This window comes from Caretta caretta, chromosome 10 (genome assembly GCF_965140235.1).
Source record: "Caretta caretta isolate rCarCar2 chromosome 10, rCarCar1.hap1, whole genome shotgun sequence".
NCBI lineage: Eukaryota > Metazoa > Chordata > Testudines > Cheloniidae > Caretta > Caretta caretta.
In genome coordinates, this window is record NC_134215.1 from 55,261,438 (window position 1) to 55,283,494 (window position 22,057).

At 41.3% G+C, this 22,057-nt stretch overlaps 1 protein-coding gene across 12 annotated transcripts in view; it reads right to left on the reverse strand.

Moving 5' to 3' along the window:
• Positions 1–17,396, reverse strand: part of FAN1 (FANCD2 and FANCI associated nuclease 1) — a 44,845-nt gene extending 27,449 nt beyond the window's left edge. For 2 of the 12 annotated variants that reach the window (XM_048868234.2, XM_048868236.2), the window contains exons 1-3: positions 14,993–16,702; positions 13,023–14,495; positions 3,867–4,007 (exon numbers count right to left, since the gene is read on the reverse strand). In XM_048868234.2, the coding sequence (XP_048724191.2) occupies positions 3,867–4,007; positions 13,023–14,373 (1,492 nt within the window). In that variant the 5' untranslated portion in view covers positions 14,374–14,495; positions 14,993–16,702. Of the gene's footprint in view, positions 1–3,866; positions 4,008–13,022; positions 14,496–14,992; positions 16,703–16,963 lie in introns of those variants that run through there. The other 10 variants (XM_048868230.2, XM_048868231.2, XM_075133022.1 and 7 more) reach the window with 10 other exon arrangements.
• Between the last annotated feature and the right edge of the window lie 4,661 nt (positions 17,397–22,057).

Genomic DNA, 22,057 nt, shown 5'->3' on the forward strand with positions numbered 1-22,057 from the left:
ATTAACTTAATGGAGCAGGCTGCCAATCTGCCTGAATTGCTCAACCAATAGTCCTCAACCTGACTCCCTTAATTGGCCACCCCAAGACACAGCCCTGGTCTACACTACAGGGTTAGGTCGAATTTAGCCGCGTTAGGTCGATTTTAAAATGAATATGTCTACACAACCAACCCCATTCCGTCGACCTAAAGGGCTCTTAAAATCTATTTCTGTACTCCTCCCCGACAAGGGGAGTAGCGCTAAAATCGACCTTGCTGGATCGAATTTGGAGTAGCGCAGATGTAATTTGACGGTATTCGCCTCCAGGAGCTATCTCAGAGTGCTCCAATGTGCTCTGGGCAGCACTTTGAACTCTGATGCACTAGGTACACAGGAAAAGCCCTGGGAAATTATGAATTTCATTTCCTGTTTGGTCAGTGTGGCGAGCTCAGCAGCATAGGTTACCAGGCAGTCCCCCCAGAATCGCAAACGAGCTCGGGCATGGACAGAAAGGGAGACACTGGATCTGACTGTTGTATGGGGAGAAGAATCTGTGCAGGCCAAACTCCAATCAAAAAGAAGAAATGCTAATATATTATGCCAAAAATCGCACAGGGCATGGTCGAGAGACGCTACAACAGAGCCAAACAGCAGTGCCGCATGAAAGTTAAGGAGCTCTGGCAAGCCTGCCAAAAGACAAAGGAGGCAAAAGGTCACTCCAGGTCAGAGCCCCTTACATGCCGCTTCTATGATCAGCTGCATGGCATTCTGGGGGGACCCTACCACTACCCCACCACTGTCCGTGGACACCTGAAAGTGGGGAGTCTCACGCAACAGGGAGAAAGATTTTGTGGAGGAGGAGGAGAACGTGCAGCAGGCAAGCAGTGAATCCATTCCCCCCGGCAGCCAGGACCTTTTCATCACCCTGGAGCCAATACCCTCCCAAGGTGGGATCCCTGACCCTGAAGCCGGAGAAGGCAGCTCTGGTAAGTGCACATTTTTAACTACAGTACAGAGTTTAAAAGCCATAGTGTTTAATGTTTGATTTGCTCTGAAGAATTGGGATGCATTCACAGCCAGTACAGCTACTGGAATAGTCTGTTAACATGTCTGGGGCTGGAGCGGGAATCCTCCACGGACATCTCCATGAAGCTCTCCTGGAGGTACTCTGAAAGCCTTTGCAGAAGGTTTCTGGGGAGGGTTGTCTTATTTTGTCCTCCACGGTAGGACACTTTACCACACCAAGCCAGTAGCAAGTAGTCTGGAATCATTGCAGCACAAAGCATGGCAGCGAATGGTCCTGGGTTTTGGTCGCATTCAAGCAACATTTGGTCTTTATCTTTCTGTGTTAGCCTCAGAAGAGTGATATCATTCATGGCCACCTGGTTCAAATAGGGGAATTTTTGTAAGGGAACAGTAAACGGACTCCGTTCATGTTGGGTCGTTTGCGCTTGGCTAAAAAGGATCATCCCAGAGAACAGCCAAGCAGTGGGGGGAGGGTTGAAGGGATCATCCCAGAGAATAGCCACGCGATGGGGTGGGGGGAGGTGTATCCTGCACATCCACCCGAAAACCGCAGCCCCTCCTTTTAAATGTGAAACCCATCCGGCATTGCTTGCTATGGGAAAGGATGGCGCTGCAGTTTGAAACTATTCCCACATTATGAAGGCGTAAGAAGCCAACCCCGTGTACCAAAAGGCTTACCATGGCTGCCTAGAAACCGAGTTCTTCTGCCCAGCCAATATAAAAGGCAAAATGTAACCCTGTACCTAAAGCACATGAGCTGCCTGCTGTGAATTGCTTGATTCACTATGAAAGAGTCTTCCTTTTGTTCTCAGAAACGTATCTTAATTTTACTCTCCCTTTTTATCTCCCCCCAGGTGCAAATGTTTCTATGCTCCCCCTATCATCTCCGTCCCTGAGGTTATCGCAGATTAGAAGGCGAAAAAGACTGCACTTGCAATGACATGTTTTCCAAGCTCATGCAGTCCTCCCACACTGATAGGGCACAGCTTAATGCATGGAGGCATTCAGTGGCAGAGGCCAGGAAAGCATCAAGTTAGCGCGAAGAGCAGGGGCAGAAGGCGATGCTGAGGCTAATGGGGGAGCAAACGGACATGATGAAACGTCTGTTGGAGCTGCAGGAAAGCCAACAAAAGCACAGACCCCTGCTGCATCCATTGTATAACGACCTGCCCTCCTCCCCAAGTTCCATATCCTCCTCACCCAGACGCCCAAGAACATGGGGGGGTGGGGGGGGAAGGCTCCGGTAACCCAGCCTCTCCACTCCAGCGGATGGCCCAAGCAACAGAAGGCTGCCAAACAGTTTTGATTTGTAGTGTGGCTACAATAAGCAATGTGGCCTTGTCCTTCCCTCCTCCCACACCCTACCCCACCCAGGCTACCTTGTCAGTTATCTCACTTTTTTTTTTAAGAAAGAAAGAATGCATGGTTTCAAAACAATAGTTACTTTATTTTCTTTGCCAGCTGTGATTGAAGGGGGGAGGGTGGCTGGCTTACAAGGAATTAAAATCAACAAAGGGGGCGGGTTTGGAGCAAGGAGAAACACACACAACTGTTGCACTGTAGCCTGGCCAGTCATGAAACTGGTTTTCAAAGCCTCTCTGATGCACACCATGCCTAGCTGTGCTCTTCTAATCGCCCTGCTGCCTGGCTGCTCAAAATTGGACGCCAGGCGATTTGCCTCAACCTCCCACCCCGCCATAAACGTCTCCCCCTTACTCTCTCAGATATTATGGAGCACACAGCAAGCAGCAATAACAATGGGAATGTTGGTTGAGCTGCGGTCTAACCTAGTCAGCAAACAGCACCAGCGAGCTTTTAAATGTCCAAAGGCACATTCTACCACCATTCTGCACTTGCTCAGCCTATAGTTGAACTGCTTCTTACTACTGTCCAGGCTGCCCGTGTATGGCTTCATGAGCCATGAGAGCAAGGGGTAGGTTGAGTCCCCAAGGATAACTACTGGCATTTCAACATCCCCAACGGTAATTTTCTGGTCTGGGAAGTAAGTCCCTTCTTGCAACTGCTCGAACAGCCCGGAGTTCCTAAAGATGCGAGCGTTATGAACCTTTCCCGGCCATCCCATGTTGATGTCGGTGAAATGTCCCTTGTGATCCACCAGTGCTTGCAGCACCATTGAGAAGTACTCCTTGCGGTTTATGTACTGGTTGGTAAGGTGGTCCGGTGCCAAGATATGGATATGTGTTCCGTCTATCGCTCCACTACAGTTAGGGAACCCCACTACGGCAAAACCATCCAGTATAACCTGCACATTTCCCAGAGTCACTACCCTTGATAGCAGAAAGTCAATGATTGCATCAGATACTTGGATCACAGCAGTCCCCACAGTAGACTTGCCCACTCCAAATTCATTCCCAACTGACCGGTAGCTGTCTGGCGTTGCAAGCTTCCACAGGGCTATCGCCACTAGCTTCTCAACTGGCAGGACAGCTCTCATCTTGGTGCGAAACGATTGTCTGCTGTTGCTTTCGGGGGGGGGGGGGGGGCGAGGGAGCACACGACTGCCAACATGTACTCAAAACCACCCTCGACAATGTTTTTGCCCCATCGGGCATTGCGAGCTTAACCCAGAATTCCAATGGGCAGTGGAAACTGCAGGAACTGTGGGATAGCTACCCACAGTACACTGCTCCTTAAGTCGATGCTGGCCACGGTATTGAGGACACACTCCGCCAACTTAATGCACTTAGTGGGGACATACACAATCGACTTTATAAAATCAATTTCTAAAAATCAACTTCTATAAAATCAACCTAATTTCTTAGTGTAGACAAACCCACAGACTGGCGACAGCAGCAAGAGAAGAGAATTTAATTCTAATAATATGCAGTCATTTCCCATACCTGTTTGCAGAAAGCCTGCTTCAACCAATTCTCCAATTACTGGCAACAAATCTGCACTAATCTCCGCATATTCTATTTTGTTAATTTTTATCCAATTCAGCTTGCGTTGAAAAAGTCTCACATATAACTTCTGTCCACGAGCTGTAGTTTGTATTTAAATGGGGAAAGAGAAAAAAAATCATTAAAGCATAAAAAATTGCATTATATACATATACCTACAAAACTAACACTCTGATGCATCTTGTCTATTAAAAGAAGACAGGCAGCTTTAAGATATTTTACAAGTCGATTCAGTAAAGAACAGTATCAGATTTTAGCCTTTGAAATAACATGCCAAGCAGAGAGCTTTGTATATGGGCTTGCAAAACTGATGGAATGGTTGTTAAAAATATATTGTGCACATGTAGTGCTAACCTCACAATGATTCTGGCAAAAATTAAATGGCAACTTCGCTATTCAAACTTAAATAGCCCAGATGCTTACATTCTTTCTCTTCAAAACTGATTAAGTAATGTTAGACTGAAGATAGTCTCTTGTTCTGAAGAAAAGGAGTACACAGAGGATTTTCAATGGACCTTTGTGCTTTGGCAACAATATGTATATTTTTGATTTTTTGCTGATCACTAGTTGCAGATCTATGTATTTATACCACAGTCACAGCACTGAATGGGGTCTTCAGATCCTTATTTTTGCTAAACACAGACACTGATTAAGCCATACATATTTAAGAGGTCTCAACTTAAATTGCAATTCTGGTCTGAAAAGAGGCCATTTTAAGGTCATACGATAGCAACTCAGGTTTCAGAGTAACAGCCGTGTTAGTCTGTATTCGCAAAAAGAAAAGGAGTACTTGTGGCACCTTAGAGACTAACCAATTTATTTGAGCATAAACTTTCGTGAGCTACAGCTCACTTCATCGGATGCATCCGATGAAGTGAGCTGTAGCTCACGAAAGCTTCTGCTCAAATAAATTGGTTAGTCTCTAAGGTGCCACAAGTACTCCTTTTCTGTTAGCAACTCAATGACTCTAGGTCAAAGCTAATCTGATCTGATCAGGAAAAAGATATTTTTAACTGCTAACTCTGCTAAATTCTACCTGGAATCAGAAAGTCCAACTTGTTTCTTTCCTTCTCATGTATCAACACTAGCATTTTAGAGGCCAAATTATGCCAATTACACCTGTGCAGCTCTTCTGACAGCGAATTATGCCCTCAGTTAGACTCATGAAATCCCATGGTTTCAACAGGATTATACAGATGAGACTCTCTTTGACTGTGTGGCACAAGGATAAACAGAATTACATTGATGCTGGAAATTAACCAAACCTTGCACATACTCAGATCCTGGGGCAACTAGCAAGAATAGAGTATTGTTTTAGAGCCAAGTTTTTCCCTCAGAGTTAATTCAGGGCATCATCTGCACCACCGCCACTAATTTAAACAGAGATGACTCCAAATATACCCAGGGACTAGGTCTTTTGAGTAAGAATGTGCCATTTTTACAGACACTTCAGAGTAGAACCACACTTCTGGCTACATTGTGCCTCATTCTGGCTGTCCAAGCCTGATCTAGTTTTCTAATCACTTTCTTAACCAAGATGAGGCTAGTGTATAGGATTAGTACTGTAGCCTTATCCAAAACCCACGGAAGTTAATGGAAACATCCCTATTGACTTCAATAGGTTTTTTGGATCAGACTTTACAGAAGGAATATCCTATTTTTGGCTTAATGTGCAAGTTCCATTCACACGTGAAAAATTTTGTAATGTATCTTCAAGTAGGTTTTACATTTATTCCTACTGAGAAATAATTCTTATGTTTCAAATTTTCAGATGGCTGGTCAAATAAAATAGGGTTTGCTTTTCTTTCAGCATGAAAAATATCAGAGCTAGATCTGTCACCAGTAAAAATACATCTTATTTGAATCCATTTACTCTAGCACAGAACAAAAGCCTTCCAAGAAGTGTCAAAAATCCATCTGACATCTTTAACTATGACATTTTGCATTTGGATCTTTGGTTTTCCTGAAAAATAGGAAAAATCACATATTTATCCAAATAGCTCCTGACTCTACAGATATTGAAGAATGCAAGTTAAACCACATAATGCTGGCATTAACCTGCCCTTGAAAGATATAGTCAATTTGAAATCTACACATTAAAAAAAAACAGAAGTCGCTTCAGGTATAGTACCTGCTGCCTGAAAATTTTATTGTAAAGCCAGAAAAAATGTCACAGCATTTCAAATTTTCCTATTTAACAAAAGTTCTTTCCTCTGTTGCTGTGTGAAAGACCCAAACAAACAAAAGGAAATACGATCAATGACTATCCATTTATATGCCATAGGTGTACAAGGTGTTTTGCAAATATAAGACCAGGTCCCTGCTGCAAGGATCTTATATTTTAACAACTTGATGCTAACACACACTTACTAAAAGGGAAGTAACTCTACATACAAACAGTCCCACTTTCGAACTACTCACACATGTAAAGTATCAGAGAGGTAGCTGTGTTAATCTGGATCTGTAAAAGCATCAGACGAAGTGGGTATTCACCCACAAAAGCTTATGCTCCAATATGTCTGCTAGTCTATAAGGTGCCACAGGACTCTCTGCCGCTTTCACACTGTAAAGTTACTCATATGTGTTGGCAGAATCTAACAGTGCAGCAGTGTGATTATATAGGCACACCAAAACAGGAAATTAATTTATTTTTCACTAAGATGAAAGATATGCAAAAATTAAACAAAAACATTGCTCATAATTTAATGTGGATATTAAAAAAAACTCATTAATAGAAGGTTGTCTGGTTGGTGGATTTAAAATGCGTTTACTTTCAGCATCTTTCTGCATGCACATAGTGCTCTGACTCCTGATGAGCTTCTAACTTGTTTACCACTGTCTGTTCCTGCTCAACTATAACCGATCAATAATAAAAGCAGACATATTAATTTAAACACCATCAGTTCTGATGTAATTAGAAAATGGCAGCTGACTTATTCATGCTTATTAAACTTTTCTTTTGGCTGTAAACTTACTTCTCTCCTCCAGACTTTTTTTTGTCTGATGTGTCTTTCAATAAATTAGATGGATCATTCCACTGGGAGAATTATATTCAAAGGCCCAAGTTGTAACTTCCCCAGTGGTATTACAGTTTCTTTGAAGTGTCTTTGATTCTTTGCAAATCAGAGACAGAGAGAGAGAGAATGAGGACTCACACACCAATATCCTACCCACTCTTACCCCCCATGGAAAATGACAAAACTAAACCTGAAATTCAGTAACTGTAGTGGAAATATGGCTTTATCTCAAAGGTCCTGTGCTAATACTTCTACTCAAGCCTCATATTCTGTAGCACATAACCTTGGGGGTAGGTTTTTTCTGTTGTTATTGATATCGTTAATACAATGGCTTCACTCACATGAAAAGCAGTTTCAGATTTCAGCTGAAACTAACAACCTTGCTTTAAGTGAAAATATGATTGGGAAAAGATGCAAAAAGCCTGAGGAAAGTGATTACATGGTGATTATTTCCACTGCATTTTTAATGAAGCAAAAATGGCAATCATATTTGCTTTGTTTAGTTCTCTGACTGTGCATTAGTACCCAGTGACGTCTGTAGGAACAAGTGTTACTCCAGGACTGGCACATGTCATTTGGCTGCAGACTAGAATGAGGAGCTCATATAGTGCATTAAGGAGTGTTACCAAAATGGTATTTAATTTTTCCAATAGAGATACAGATTTTTTAAAAATGTTATGTAAAATATAGAAAACATTCCTTGCCAAGATTCTCCAAACAAAGTAAGACATGTTTTAAGCCTACAGAGTTTAGGCTTAAACTAAACTTTACGCACCTTTACATTAACTGCTACTACATTATTTTAGAACTCAAGAACAACTCACAGCTGCTCAACATTTAGCAAAGCTAACAACGCTACAGAAAACTGCTTAATGATGAGCATTTAGAACCAGGAAGTACCTAACCAATATATGAGCTTTTCTTTAGAACATTTGAGTTTTTGCATCCTTTGCATAAACAAATGGATAGTTAACAACCTATTTCCAACATAAAACACTTCTTTTTTGTAAAGGCTGGGACAGAAGAGGGGGGAATGAAAAGTTGCTTTAAAAGCAATTTTACCTTTAAAAATATATTAATTCTCCTGCATAATAATCACTGCAGCTAAAAAAGCTCACTGCAGAACAGATAGCAACCATACCCTGTAAAAATAAATTATTACTGAGATGGAGCAATACTGTCCTAACTCGTTCTATCAACTTGTACTAATAAACTTCCATATATCAAAAACCATCAGCTGAAGAAATCAGATATGCATTTTAGCAAAAACTAATGAATTAGTGAAGTATACATACTATGCAAATAGCTTAACTAATGCATTACATGTGTATATATCAACAAAAAAACTGTCTTTTCCGATATAAAGTTCTACTGAAGCAGCATGATTTTATACCAGAGTGGACTGATTTAAATGAAAGCAATGTAAATTACCAATTTTAATTATCATTTAAAATCAGCAAGCAGGAAACTTTCATCTAAATAATAAATTCAGTCTTGTTTTCCATTTGTACTTTTAAGTTATTTTCCTAAAAACCATGGTGATTTGCTACAAAATATAGTCTTTACACTAAATTTAGTAGTACTTTTTGCTAAGAGGATATGTATATCTATACACCTTTATTTATTATATAAATAATATAAGCAATTATATAATATTAACATACATTTATTCAGATTCCTAATTTTTAAATTTTTATTACATCAGAAAATGGTGAATGAGGCATTTCTTATTTACTAGATTATTATTTTTTTAAATTGTGATTTGTGGCAAAATGCAATTAAAAAGGCACAAAACCAGCTTTTAAAAAATTATTATTATTTAAATAAAAATACCTTAAATGTGCTGGATATACCAGAAAAAAAAAAGTTATAAAAACATGTTTTGAATTTAAAACTAACTGATTTAATACACAAAAGTAGTATTATCCCTAGTTAGCGAATTGAATGTATTGTTTCTGGCTGCCATGTCCTTCAAGGTTTAGAACTAGTAAGTCTTATCCTCTCATACCTAGTTGGATTGGAAGAGAAAAGCAAGCTTTCCTGTATTTTCAACTCACAATCAGTTTCTCAATTTTGAATTAACATTGAACAGAACTAATTGGATAAACTGAAATGAAGAAAATATTCTCTCTGCACCTACAAAAAGATTACTGCTGGTTTAGCACTTCAACAAACTGGTTTTGGATGCATAACCAGTGACTTCCAGCAGTTCAGTGGTTTAACTTTCTTTAAAACTTCACCAGTAAAGGGTACTACTTACTTTTTTTATTTAATTTAAATTATTTTAATAGATTATAGTAAGGCTGAAACATAGGTTTATTTTTTAAGAAAAATATATTTAATATAAACTAAAAAAATCCAATTAAAAAAAAAGCATTGATTTTTATCCACCCTGTATTTGTTTGAATGATAACACAGGCTTTTGCAGCAAGATCTAATAATAGGGAACAGGCAATGAGTTTGTCTGAACTTTTAACAAATATGGGACAAAATATATTAAACTGAAGACTCGCTAATTTTATAATAGCTTCTGTACAATCTGTCGTTTTAATGCTATCCAGTCACTTCCTCACAGCAACACTTCTCAGTGAGTCATCATACTCCATCTCCTAGAGAAAAGGAGATCACATTTTACTATGATGCTGAGGCACAACAGATAATTTATCAGCATTGCTTTGCGGTAACACTTATTCTATGTTCCCTGAGCTATTGGGGAAAAACTGTTTAGATCACACACTGCAAAAGACAAGAAGGTTACCTCTACATAAAAGATCAAGTGGAACTGCTATGACCTATTCTGGGGGTTGATTCCAGAGTTTCTACAGTAACTAATTTGATTTTCACCCTACAACTTTATTTATACAACTTGTAACATCAGATAGGAACATCAATCCCATTTTTTGTGTGTGTGTTTATATTGTACTTATTTACCATATCTTCAAGCTGTCACCACATACACGTTTAAATGAGACAGGAGAGAGTTCTCAAACAGCAAATTGTCTAAAGCAGGGATCAGCAACCTTTGGCACGCAGCCCGCCAGGGAAAGCCCCTGGAAGGCTAGGCCTGTTTGTTTACCTGCCGCGTCTATAGGTTCGGCTGATCACGGTTCCCACTGGCCACGGTTCGCCATCCCAGGCCAATGGGGGCTGCGAGAAGCGGCACGGGCCAAGGGACGTGCCAGTGGGAGCTGCGATCAGCCAAAATTGTGGATGCGGCAGGTAAACAAACCAGCCCGGCCCGCCAGGGGCTTTCCCTGGTGACCACGTACCAAAGGTTGCCGATCCGTGGTCTAAAGTATCTCCATATCTGTTGTTCACTTCTTACATTCCCATTATGTGTCTTCTCCATTCATTTATGGATTCTTTAAAATTTTACATATTAATTATAAAAATGTTGCCCTCTTCCTCTCATGGCAAAAAGAACTGTATTGAATTACTGCATTGTCTATAGCAGTATGTATAGATTCAGATCTTTAAGTAACAAACAAACCTTATAAACTAGGTATGTATATGAACTGCAGCCACAAGACTACTCATCCTAACAAGCACGAACCAACATTGTCATATTCTGTCATCCAACTCCAGTTTGGTATTAAGCACTTCGTGATGTCAAACAAGTGAAACAAAAACTGTGTAATATTAACCTTCAGTCCAAGATATGAGCATTAATAAATTATTCAATGAAAGCTTCCTACTTTCTGTGATGACACGTCAGAGGATACCTATCCAAAAATTCTGGATCTGCATAGATTTCTTTTTATTACTATTGTGTCATGCACCAGAGTTTAAAATCATTTGGGACTTTTAGAAAAATATTAAAATGGACAAAGAAGTCACAGCTTTGGAGTCATGGTCCATTAACAACATTTATTCAGCCAGCTTTCTTCCATTTTAATTTGAAAAGTGAAACAAAAAAAATCACGAGAGATTTTTAAACTAGCACAAAAAGAAAATGAATGTGAATAATTACCTGTAGATCTCAATGCAAAAGAACTGAACATACAAAGGTTCCATTAGGGGAAATATTCCCCTTCTGAATTATAATGAAGCATTTTGCCCATTAGTTAATCCAAAATGAGTTAACAAAATTAATTAATTAGTGCAGCCAGTTCAATGCTTTCAGGCCCAGATTTTCAACAAAGTCTATATGTAACTAAGTGCCTGGCACTTGTGTGCACTCAGCTCAAGCACACACTATGTTGCATGAGCACATACCTATTATGCACACAAACCTAATGTGCATGGTGAGGGAGCCAAACATTACACTGGGATCTCGCAAAAATACAACAAAACTTAAGCACTTTGGAAATTTGGTATTCCTCAATAGTTATCCGTAGACATGACCAGGTGCCAGCTTCACTTTTAGCAGTGTCCTCAGAAGAGAACTGCAACAGTAAAAAACAGATGGGGAGCAATGGGAACACCATAAATTCCAGTCTGAAGTTTCTGGAGGAAAAGGGGTGCTACTGATGTCAATAATCACCACTACTCACATCTTTGTTACTGTTAGTTGTTACTCTCATCTAAACAGGCACCAGAATGCTAATTACCTCTACTTGCAAGGAGGTTAAGAGTTGCTAGGATGTCTTCCTCCAGTCTGTAAGCCAGTAGTTTACGAATTATATGGAACTGTTGTAGATTGCCCTCACTGCAGACTGCCACCATTCTGATAGATTTCTTGGACCTAAACACAAGTGCAACTAAGAGTGGGAGGACACTGAGATTATGACCACTGCAGGTGGACAGAAAATGGAGCATCCCATAAGACCAGAGAATTCCATGTAGACCTCAGCTGCCCTCATACTGTCCAGCCACTCAGACTAAAGAAAGTTCTACATATACAGTATAATTCAGGAGTGCAGGATTGAAGGTTGATAGCCTTGATCTGGGTGATGCTCTCCTTTTATCCCAGTGCTTGTGATATTCACCAACCCCATATGCTGATTAGAGAGGAGACTATGCTGCAGTATAGGTCATATCCAAACTTCCAAAATGTGGAGGGTTTTACACTCCAGAATTCAAAATATTTCTACAGGGTTTACAAAATATCATAACAACATGTTCTTATCAGTTACTAGCAAAACTTTTATATATTTTACAGAAACCAGAGTAAGATTGCTTTTCACTTCAAAACAATGTTTTAAACACGATGCTACGGAATTCTGAAAGAATACATTATTAAATCTATCTTTATTTCATACAAATTTCACTGGGTCAAAATGAAAATTACTTTCCCATATAAATTGTTTGTAATGTTGTTATAGCCATGCTGGTCCTATGATATGAAAAAGGCAAAGTGGGTGAGGTAATATCTTTTATTGGACCAACTTCTGTTGTTGGAAGAGACAAACTTTTGAGCTTCACACAGTTCTTCCTCATGTCTGGGAAAGGTAACCAGAGTGTTACAACTAAATAAAAGGTCGTACAGATGGTTAAGCATAAGAAGTTAACAGAAGTTGCAAGAAACCACTTAAAATGAAGTGGGCAATTAACATCTCTGCAGTCATAGGACAAAGGAGAGTTAGTAGGTTACAAATTGTTGTAATGAGCCACAAAATCAGCATCTCATGATTTTTAGTATCTAGCAGAGTTATGAATTTAAGTTCCCAGGCTCATCTTTTGAAGGTGTTGTACAGGTTTCCCTTGGGGACAAAGGCTGATAGGTCAGATATGCAGTAATTGCTTTATGAGAAGTATCTGCCCACAGATGATGTGGTGTTTTTGTCTTTTATCATTTTTCTGCGAGAGCTCATTTGAGAGCATACTGACTGTCCAGTTTCACCCATACAGAAACCACAAAGAAGTTGGTTCAATAAGACCTTTTACCTCACCCACCTTGTCTCTCCCATATAAGGATTATTAATCAAGGTTTAATCACTGTTATTGCTATTTCTCTTTTTTGTTTGGATTTTTGGGAGGGGGGGAAGGAGAGGATTCCCCCTCACACTATCTACCTTAGGGTTTTATACTGTTGCCTATCACCATGGCAACGGAGCGTCTTCCATGTAAAATCAGTAGCAATAGCAAAGTCCCTCGTGGACACTCAACACAACAATAAATCAACGAAAGTAAAATATACCTGACAATTGGTAGAACTTTGCAATAGTGCTGGTGTCTTGCTCATCAAAGAGTCTCCGATCATCATGATTCTCCAAGACCATTTGCAGGACCATCAGGAAATTCTGGAGATAATATGGGTGACCAAAAGAGTCAGTCGCAGAACCAAGTGCACCACTTATTTTGTCTAAAATGTCACTGGCAGGACTCTGAAAATCCACCTCTTGCATAGGTTCTGAGAAAGTATGATAAATCATCTCATTCCTTAAGTCTTCATGAACTTCCACAGGAAGTGTTCCTGTATTATCTGTCACTAGACAGTTTTCTGTATGGCTCTCACACATCACTTGTGTCCTTGAAGGAGGAATATCCTTAACACAGAACTGAGTTTTGGCTTCTGAACCATCGGATCTCTCTACTTTATTATAACTTGCTGGATGTGTTGTATGTTTGCCAAGATTAGGCACCATGCCTTCAGAACAACTGTGTTTCTCAGTGTTCCCTGCAGCAGACACTAGATCCCTGGCAACAATGCTAACGGAGGATACAAACCCATGAACAGAACCCACAAGAGTCTCTTTATCACTTTCTCGTGTTTCTCCCTGACTTTCAAGTTCTTTTGTTAAACTGTCTTTTGGGACATGTTGCTTTTGTAATCCTACCAGAACAAAGTGATTCTCTTTCTGAGAGCCATCCCCAGCACAAGTCTCTCCATCACCCCATTCTGCAGCATTGTCACATACACTGTGAACAGCTGGAGATGAAGAATTCCTCTTGTTTTCTTCTATTAGTTGTCTACTCTGGATACGGTGCCTTCTGGACAGTTTAGATGACAAGTTTCCCAAAGAGATACTTTTAATCATTTGCACCCTTGGCTCATTCTGAACATCGTACACAGGAGCATTATTCTTCTTAAAGTAAGGACTAATCTGCTGTCCTGCACCTCCTCTCATTTTCAACAAGTTGCTTTCAAAGATGCTCTCATTTTTCTCTGGAGTCGAAGCTTCCTTTGCAAAGTATGGGCTGGAACTAGTGTTCAAAGGTATACCTGATGGGCCCCGATTCAAAAAACAGTCAAGTCCTCTATCAGCCAGAATCATTTCACCATCCCCATGGTTCTTCTGACACATTTCATCTATGTGCTTGTTGATCCCATACCTTGGCACCATCTGCCCGCACATAGGGCAGGTGACTTTGGCTGGGGGAGTGTTGTTAAAAAATGAAAGGATAGAGGAAGAAGTTGAAGGTATGGGTGGTGCTCCTTTAACTTCTGCTTCATTCTTTTTTTTGTTTTCATTCTTTTCCTTGTTTTTACTGAGGGACAGGCTTCTCCGGGGTCTTTTATTTTCTGGAGATGTGGCTTCTGACATCATGGGATTAAAAAGCACATCCACTGCACGGGCTGCTTCATTTCAGTGATATTTTCTTATTCTGAAATCATTAAAAAGAGGAGTTTTCTTGGCTTCGTGTTATTTACCTGTCTCTTCTGCCCTACCTGCAAGAAAATATATGAAGCTTAAGAACAATTCTGAGTCTACTGAACAGAAAATCTATTAACCGCCAAACATCACCAATGTGAATAGTGCAGATAAGAAAAAGACTGTACAGGTCTGGAACAATTTACTCCTCAGCCTGCTGTGCTATTACTAAATCCTGTCCCATTAATGTTTCACTGTGCACCATCAGTGGACATAACCTAGCATGTTGAGCAATGCAGTTCTGTCTAACTAAACATTTTTATAATACTCAGGAGCAGTCAAGTAGTTAGACAGAACTCTTCCCTCAATTAACATTTCAAGATCTGCTTTGAACAGGAGTGTCTGAACTCTGACCCAGACACATCAAGAGCTTTAGGCTGCAAGTATGCCCAAATCATGAGGCAATAAGCACCTGATGAGCATCTTTAACTCCCACTCACTTCAGCTGCAAATGCTCAGCAACTCTGAGGATTTGGCCCTTAATTTACATATATATTTGGGGATTAGTGCTCACCAATATCCTAAAAAACTGTCAGAGGATGAGTATAGCTGCACCCTACGGACTCCACCAACAGCTATATTTTGCTCTTGGAGTGCACCTTGTCAACCTGGCTTCCAAGCACAACTACACCAAACTTTTCCATTTTGGGAAGCCACAAAGTTGCATCAATGTGTTTGAGAAATCTTCACACAGCTGAGAAGAGACAAACAACAGGGGAGTGAAAAATAAGGCTGACATAGAGAAGCTGGCTCCCTCCCATCCTCTCATGTAGAACCAGCCTGGCTCTAAATTCTGAAGACCTGCACCCAAATCTGAACATTTCAGTTCCTTCACCCCTAAGCTGTGTGCAGTTGTGACCGACATTCTAAATATAACTTTAGCATCAGTAAGGCATTACACAATGCTTTTGTAAGATGGGTGTCATCTCTGCTCGACAAATGAAGAAAATGAGGCATAAAGCAGTGGAAGGGCCACTGTCAACATTAAAAAAAATCCTATGTTGTAAGCAAACAAGATTCTTTACCTGTTATTAACAGCACTACAGGTTATTACAAATGAAAGAACTTTAAAAACCCATTATTCAGGCTTAGGCACCAATCCTGAAAGGACTTATCCACACGCTTAACTTTATTACCCTGTGTAGCTCCACTGATTTCAATGCATGTGTGTTTGCAGAATCAGGACCTTGATTCTTGTGTGCACATCAGCTTGTGCAACAAATATCAATACAATTAGTTTCACTTTATTTATAGTCAAACATTGTAGGGGAGTGCTTGTTAAAAAACGTTTGCATTTGACTGTTTTAATTATGGAAGCAGTGTTAATGATGTAGACTATTAGCTGTACATCAGCTTCTTTATACAAAGAAAATATGGGACATTTAATTTCAGCATTCATTTAAATAACATGCCTACTCACACAGAGTCAGGGGCAAAGGGTTCAACCCAGGCCTCCTGATTCCTTCTGTTGTGTCTTTTGCTCTTTACACAAACATACTATGAAGGAATTACAGTGGGGCCCAAATAAGGTTTCCTAAATCTACACAACATGCAAGCCCTAGCTACACATATACACACGGCTGCTCTGGCAGAGTCTCAAATACAGCCTGCAGTGAGCACCACAAGGCTCCACTGTCCTACACGCTACCCCCTTCCTGAGCCTGCTCTCAGCCCCAAGCACGCCTCTTCCTTTCGTGCAAGAACGCGCAGCTGATCTTTTCTGGTGGTTCTTGCTCGCTTTTTGGTACAATCATCACCTAAAGGCAGCGCCTTCCATTTAAAAACCAAACCCCTTTTTAAAAAACGGGTTAAAACAGATTCCGAGGCTACCCCGGGCCGTTTTCCGTCCCGCTCCCCGGCCCTTGCTGGTACCGCAAAGCCCACAACAACGGGGGCAAAGGGCTGACGGGGGGTGGGGATTAAACGGTGCCCAAAGCGCTAACCACGCTCTCACAGCGAGAGGGCGGGACAGACTCGAGCCCCGGGCCTCACTAGACCAGCAGGGCGGCGAGACCCTCCAGGCCTCAGCGCCTCCGTCCCATTCCCGGGGCCAGGCCACGGCGGGTTTCCGGAAAATCTTTGCTCCCTCCTGGCCCCTGAGCCCGGGCAGGGCCGCGGAGGCGACTCGCCGGTGCCCCCTAGGGGCGAGCGCAGAAGGGGCAGTGAAACCCCCGGGCAGCGAACGAGTCAGCGAGGCCGCATCAGCCCCTGCGAAAGCCCGCCCCGCCCCGCCCCCAGGAACGGCGTCTGCCCCGCCCCCAGGAACGGCGTCTGCCCGCGAGTGACACAAGGCCCTCGTGCCGTGACGTCACCGCGCAGCGCTCTGGGTGCGGCGTTGGCAGGCCGGAGACCCTGTGCCAACCCCGCTGCCCAGCGCAGCTGGGGGGGCACAAGCACAACGCTGGCAGGAACCGACCCAGGGGAGCCGGAGCCGGAGCCGGAGCCGGAGCGGCGCCCCGTTGCGGCCTCCCGCTCCCTCACTCACCTCCGCTCAGGGCCAGGCACTCTCCATCCATCACCGCTCTCCAGCCAGCCAGCCAGCCCTCCGCCACAGGCACGATGAGCCGAGCGCGGAGCGATCGATTCGCCCGGCTCTGCTGGCCGCGGGTGCCGAGGGCGGTGAGGGCTGCCGGGGTCAGCCTGAGCGCGCTAGCGAGCGGAGCACGCGGGAGATGGACCATGCGTGAGAGCGACTGCCCAGAGCAACGCACCTGGCTTCCCCGCTGCCTGAGCTCCAGCCCCGAGGAGGGAAACAGCAGCGAAAATGAGCCCCCCGTTCGGGCAGGCCACGTACCCGGCCGGGAGCGGACATGCCGCAGGCCGAGCATCGAGACACGGGGTTATTGTTGCCGTACCAACGTGGACCCAGTGCTGTACATTGTGCCTTGTACATGCAAGGGCGGGTGACGGCCGGGGGGGGGGGGCATCGCCTGTCAGCTCCTTGATAAAGCAATGGGGGAAAGCTGCTTTTTCCAAAGATGGTACCACTGCCATTTTGTAGATCGTTCCGCACATAATCTGCAATGCATGATGCAGCCTAGCAGCTGTAGAGGAGCGCTCCTGGCCAGGCTGAAATCTGGTTTAAAACACTGCAATTTTTGAAAAGTGGTTTAAGGGCAAATGTTAGTGTTCTGGCCAAATTACATTCTGCTTACCTTAAAGTCTCCCGTGTGACTTCAAATTACTAAAGCATTCTTCTACTCCTGTCTTAAGCAGTTGTGTGTTAGGTAGGCATGTAGGTGTTGGATTAACTATTTTTATACAGAGGCCAGCCTTATTGTTAATTGTCTGAGAAGTATATTAGAGATTTAAAATGTCACATGAAAGAATGTTTTTTACTTAATGGGAGCAGTCTAAAGTTAAAGATAGGCAATACATACGGATATAATAATGGATACCATATTCTCTTGCCTATGCAGAGACTATGCAAAGTCAGTGAGGTTCTGCCCATTAATATCCAGTTGCAGTCAGGGTCCTGGTTTGTCTGGGCCTGTATTGAGTCCCTCTGTCCATGCACTCATTGCAGGATCAGGGCCTAAATCAGTTTGTAAAATATCTTGATATCTTTAGGGATTAAAGAGAATACATTTTTAAAAGCTACAAAATGCTTAATCATATGCAGGTGTAATTCTCTAATCATTACATATTTGGATTTCAGAAAATCTTATTTACCTCTTGTAACAAACAAATATAGCATATGATTAGCATTGAGAAATTCAGTAAAGATATTCAACATTAAACCAGAGTCATAATACAAAGGCCAAGCTGAGATCACAAACTATTCTAATAGGTATTAGGTATGGGATGGAATATGGATAAAAGGAAGAAAAGTAATAGAAAAGAAAAGAAAAAAAATAAAACCTAAAGCTGCATCCCTTAGAAAATGCTTTTGTGAGTTGAAAGGATAAAAAATGCTTACAACAGTATCTCCAAAGAGACTGAAAAAAGGCTCCAAATGCTAAAAGATGAACAGCTGGTCTTGAAGCTCCAGGGGGAGGCTGAATCTGGCAAGTGTAAGATAAATACCAAGTTGGATGCTTTATCATTCAACCAAAAAGAGAAGCCAAGAGATCTCCAGAACTCCCAGTTTTAAAATCTCTCTATTGAGAAAGTCTTTGAAGCCAGAAAAATGTTTATCCTTAATAACTAGAAGCTTATAAGTTCCTTCACTTCAGCTGTTTCACAATACTGGTTTCCTAAATCACATACATTATAAGGGAAAGGAAGAGCTGTTCATTAATTTGAAAGGGATTTCAAGTGCACTATGACTTCATAAAAGGCATTGTTATAACAAGAAAGGTAATTTTTTTTTAAAAAATAGACCACATGTGAACTAATTGGCTTGTAGCACAGGCACCCTCTCTCTAAAGAGATGTTTAAGAGGAGCGTGGCCCTTGAAGTACTGACCAATTTAAAGTAAAGCAAATCAACAAAACTGATAAGGAAAAATATCTTGACCAGAAAACCTTTCCAACTTCAAAGCAGTGGAAGATTCATGGCTATGGAATGAAGAATCTGCAGAAATGTCTTAATGTAAGAAGCCACATAGATTTACATTACGAGATACAGAACTATTCCTGGTTTCAGAGGAACAGCCGTGTTAGTCTGTATTCGCAAAAAGAAAAGGAGTACTTGTGGCACCTTAGAGACTAACCAATTTATTTGAGCATGAGCTTTCGTGAGCTACAGCTCACTTCATCAGATGTATGTTTCCACGGTATACATCTGATGAAGTGAGCTGTAGCTCACGAAAGCTCATGCTCAAATAAATTGGTTAGTCTCTAAGGTGCCACAAGTAGAACTATTCCTGAAGCTGCTGAAAGATATGCAGGGTACAATTGTAAATAAACCAGAAATTAAAAACTCTTCAACAAATGAAGAAAGTTCTGAAAGGGAATGTGAATGCTAGCTACAATTTTAATTTTGATTCTCTCAGGAGACTTCTTCACACTGTCCCAGCAACAATTTCCTACAGAGTTTACTGCATTATGAACTATTATCTTTAGAGCATGTTCCATTTACAGGTCTAATATCTAATATGCAACAAATACTCGACTTGATCAAGTGCCAATACTGAAATAGTGGGATGTTTCAGGGTAAACCATATAAGCACAAATGATACATAGCTGTAATGGCTTTTACCCAGAACTACCTATCACTCTGTTATATAGTGTGTTCTTTTAATTTTTTTTTAAGATGCAGACATAAGTCCTTTATCTAGCCTACTAACAATAATAGCACTATCTTGGTTTTGCCTGACTTGGAATTAATGCAATGCCAGCTTCTATGACTTGAATTGTGACAAATTTTCCAAACGTCCCTTTGCAGATACACATGATTTATCTGAAGTCTGTTAAGGAAAAGTTAGCACATGTGACTCCATTTTGGTCTGGGGCCCACCATTGTTTAAATGCCAGCACATCATACACCAGGAGGAGTGATCCTTAGATACTGAATCCCTGTGTTTCAGAGTAACAGCCGTGTTAGTCTGTATTCGCAAAAAGAAAAGGAGTACTTATGGCACCTTAGAGACTAACCAATTTATTTGAGCATGAGCTTTCGTGAGCTACAGCTCACTTCATCGGAAGTGAGCTGTAGCTCACGAAAGCTCATGCTCAAATAAATTGGTTAGTCTCTAAGGTGCCACAAGTACTCCTTTTCTTTTTGTGAATCCCTGTGAAAATCCTCCTCGTCTCCAGCCTGCCTTGACTCCCAGTATCTGGTTTTTGTCAGTCTCTAACTCCCTGTCTCTTGGCCTTGATGTGAGGCCTTCCATTCTGATAATAAAAGTTACTGATGCATGGCTTTAGGACCATACTGTGTAATTAACATACTGGTATAGCACGAGGAATGCACCAAGCAGGGATAGGTGGTAGATAAGGGTTTGTTTATTGGCTAAGGTTTCCGATGCACGAGGGCAACATGCTTTGCTAAAAAGTATATAACCTTTGTATAATCTGTATTCAGGGTCCCCCCCGGCTAGCAGGGGGAACCACGCTCGAGTGTAATAAACTTAGTGTCTTTTGGGAACTCTGCAGTTGTGGACTTTGTTTCTGTGCCTCAGCCTAGATTCGAACTGTGTGTGACCTATCAGGTATAATTGGCAGCATTGGTGTGCGTGTCCTACCAGGTGTAATTCGTAGCATTTGTGTGCGTGTCCTACAAGGTATAATTCGCAGCAGTTGTATGCGTGTCCTACTAGGTGTAATTCGTAACAAGTCACTGAAAAAAATATTTAATCCCCAACAACCAATTAATCTTTTTACTTCAGGTACTTAAAAATGGTATATTGTGATTGGTAAAATCAATTTGTTAACATGTGTCTCAAGCTGATGAAACGTATTCAGGCTAAGTCAGAATTTCTTTAGGAAGTCAAAGGATAATTAGGGCATTATGCAACAGGAGAATGAAAGTTCAGGATTGTCATTGCCTAGCATTTAACCTGCTTTAGGGCTTGTATATACTTGAAAATTGCACGTTTAAATTTAAGTCAGTTTAGAAATCAACATTGATGAACTCAAACTGGTTTAACCCTGGCTTATCAATTTTACAAGCTAAATCAATTAAGCAAGGGTTAAACCAGTTTCAGTGCATTTATATTAGGGGTTTACACCAGTTTAACCAGATTGATTTCTAAATCAATTTAAACTGGTGAACCTTCTAGTGTTGAAAAGCCACTCAATTTAGCAAACATCAAAAAGAAGACATTAAAATGGGACAGGCAGGCACTGAATCTGATGCAGGGTTGGAGGTCCTTTGTATGCTTTCAAGATATTTCCCCAAAAGGATGTAGTTAGTCCATTTGCTAGCAGTCAGATGATATGGAAGTGTATGCTCATTGCCATACAAGACAAAAATTGAAAGCCTCTGCCCCAACATTCCCGGTCATCAGAACACTTTCATTTGTTTTGTTCAGATTCTATTACCTGGGTAATCTTGCTCTGAGTACCAACAAGATTATTTAAACTGTTGAACTGTCAGAAATCCTAACAATGGGCAGAGGTTGTTAAGGAGCACAATCTTAGAACCATCTTTTTTCCCCCAACAGTAGGAGTCTATATTAAGCTACCTTTAGATTTCTGCTGATCAGCAGAACAGGACAATATTGTTCAATTCTAAAAGGGATACTCTGGCTACCTACTAGACTCTAAAGAACAAAAATGAAAATTTCATATTCATGGAGTAAAGAAGACTTAGGTTAGATGTATTAGGAAAAGATTTCTGAGGATAGTTAAGCACTGGAATAGGCTTCCAAGAGTGTGGAATCCCCCGCATTGGAGGTTGTTAAGAGCAAGTTAGACAAACATCTGTCAAGGATAGTCTAGGTCAGTGGTTCTCAAACTTATTTTTTCGCAGACCACTTGAAAATTGATGAGGGTCTCGTGGACCACTTAATGATCTTTCCAAATGTTGTTTGTACCGTTAGCTAACTATTGTAAAGCAATTTGGATAAAAGCGCTATATATAAAAAAAAAGTAACAATGTTTTTTGGTTCTACAAATAAAAGCACGCAAGTCATATTTTAATATCAGCAGTTTTACTTTTCTAATGCGATGGATTGCCCTCTCTCCCCCGCCGC